Source organism: Xenopus tropicalis, chromosome 3 (genome assembly GCF_000004195.4).
Source record: "Xenopus tropicalis strain Nigerian chromosome 3, UCB_Xtro_10.0, whole genome shotgun sequence".
NCBI lineage: Eukaryota > Metazoa > Chordata > Amphibia > Anura > Pipidae > Xenopus > Xenopus tropicalis.
The window spans coordinates 153,036,101-153,038,148 of record NC_030679.2 but is presented as its reverse complement, the minus strand read 5'-3'; the positions used below and the strand labels follow the sequence as shown (position 1 = coordinate 153,038,148).

Here is a 2,048-nt window from a genome sequence, read left to right as displayed (position 1 = left end):
AGACACCAATCTGATAGGAACCCAAAGGAAGAGCTGATACTTCCTTACTGAAGCTCTTTGACATTTAATTTCTGTTTTTCATTGCCTTTATAGTGTTGCATAAAATATTTGCACTGTCTCTGTTTATTTGCATTATTTTGAGCAACAGTGGTCAGACTCCCATCATAGGAAATTTGTCACAGTGGGCTTCCATCTCAGCAAAATGTGACAATGCAATACAACTCCCAGATATGGCAAAAAACAGACTTCTGCATGTTGGCGAGTTCTAAGGAGAACTGAATATTCTCACTGCTTCTTTTTTATCTCCTCGGAAATGTCTATGAAGAACCAGACGTGGGTCAGTGAGATTGTCCTCTTGGGATTCGAGAATCTCCACAACTTCAAGGTTCCCCTGTTCTCTCTGTTCCTTCTGATTTATATTCTGACAGTTTGGGAGAACGTCCTCATCATAGTGTTGGTGGCCTTCAGCCGGAACCTCCACTCCCCCATGTACTTCTTTCTCCAGCAGCTGTCCATATGTGACTTTCTGGAATCCACAAATATTGTACCTACCCTGCTCCAAACTATAATTTATGATAAAATCATGTTGCCCTTTGTCGGCTGTATGATACAATTTGCTTTTTTTTCTGCAACTGAAGCCTTTGAGTGTTTACTCCTAGCAGTAATGGCCTATGACAGATACGTGGCCATCTGCATCCCCCTGAGATACACTTCTATAATGTCCCACAGGGTTTGTGTTACATTCATTCTTGCGTCCTGGATCCTTGGCCTCATTTGTCCATTACTTCTTGCCAACATCATGGGGACACTACAATTCTGTGACCAAAATACCATTAACCATTTCTTCTGTGATTTCTTTCCTCTACTAGAGCTTTCCTGCTCAGATACCTTTGTCATGCAGATAACAATTACCTTACAGTCTATTCCTGTGGTTTTTCTTCCCATTATACTCATTGCTGTATCATATATGTGTATTGCCCATGCAATCCTAAAGATAGTGTCCCATACCGGGAGGCAAAAAGCCTTCTCCACCTGCAGCTCCCACTTGGCTGTGGTCTCCATGTTCTATGGGACTCTCATTGCTTTTTATTTAGTTCCCCCCCAAAAAGAATCACAGACCACAAGTAAAGTTCTCTCTCTGTTATACACAGTAGTGACCCCATTTGTTAACCCACTTATCTACAGCCTGAGAAGTAAAGATATCAGAGAATCCCTATACCACTTGAGGGGCAGATTTACTAAAATTCTCTAAGTTCTCCTTTTTTTATATCTTCTAATTCGACTAAATTCGTTTTCCCAAATGTCTAATATTTTCTAAAAAAAAGTCACAAGGAAAAGTCGCATTGAGAAAAGTCTTGAAAAACTCAACTTTTTTGAATTTTTGACGTGAAAATCCTGAATTTATTGAGTTGTTGCCACGAGACAAAAGAAAGAACTTCAAGGAAAGGGAAGGAACCTTGTCATTGGCTTCTACATGAACTCGGCAAGTTTCAGCTGGCGAATTGTAGAATTTGGATTTTTAGCTGTAAATTGGAAAATTTGCAATTTTCTTTGTGACTTTTTGAAAAAATCCAAATTGAGTTTAAAATATAAAATGATGGTTAGTAATTGAGCCCCTAAATGTACTCCCCAGTAGCGATGAGCAATTTTTTTTGGCAGGCATGGATTCGCAGCGAATTTCCGCATTTCACCATTGGTGAAACTTCCGTGAAAATCCGCTGCGGGAAAATTCACCGTGCGTAAAAAATTTGTTGCTCGTCAAATTTGGCGCGGTTGCGTCAAAAAAAGGGTGCAGTCAGGTCAAGAAAAAGTGCGGGGGGACAAAAAGAAGATGCGGGTGACCAAAAAGACCCAGGCAACAAAAAAATCACGAGATAAATGTGTTTCGCAAATTTTCTTGTCGTTTCGTGAATTTTATGGCGAAGCAAAATGGGACAGATTCACTCATCACTACTCCCCAGTATATACAGTGGAGGAAATAATTATTTGACCCCTCACTGATTTTGTAAGTTTGTCCAATGACAAAGAAATGAAAAGTCTCAGAACAG

At 39.9% G+C, this 2,048-nt stretch overlaps 1 protein-coding gene across 1 annotated transcript; it reads left to right on the top strand.

Moving 5' to 3' along the window:
- Window positions 1–313: 313 nt before the first annotated feature.
- Window positions 314–1,252, top strand: LOC108646266 (olfactory receptor 5G3-like). Its single transcript, XM_018092740.2, has one exon. The coding sequence runs from the start codon at window positions 314–316 to the stop codon at window positions 1,250–1,252; it is 939 nt and encodes a 312-aa protein (XP_017948229.2).
- The last annotated feature ends 796 nt before the right edge of the window (window positions 1,253–2,048 follow it).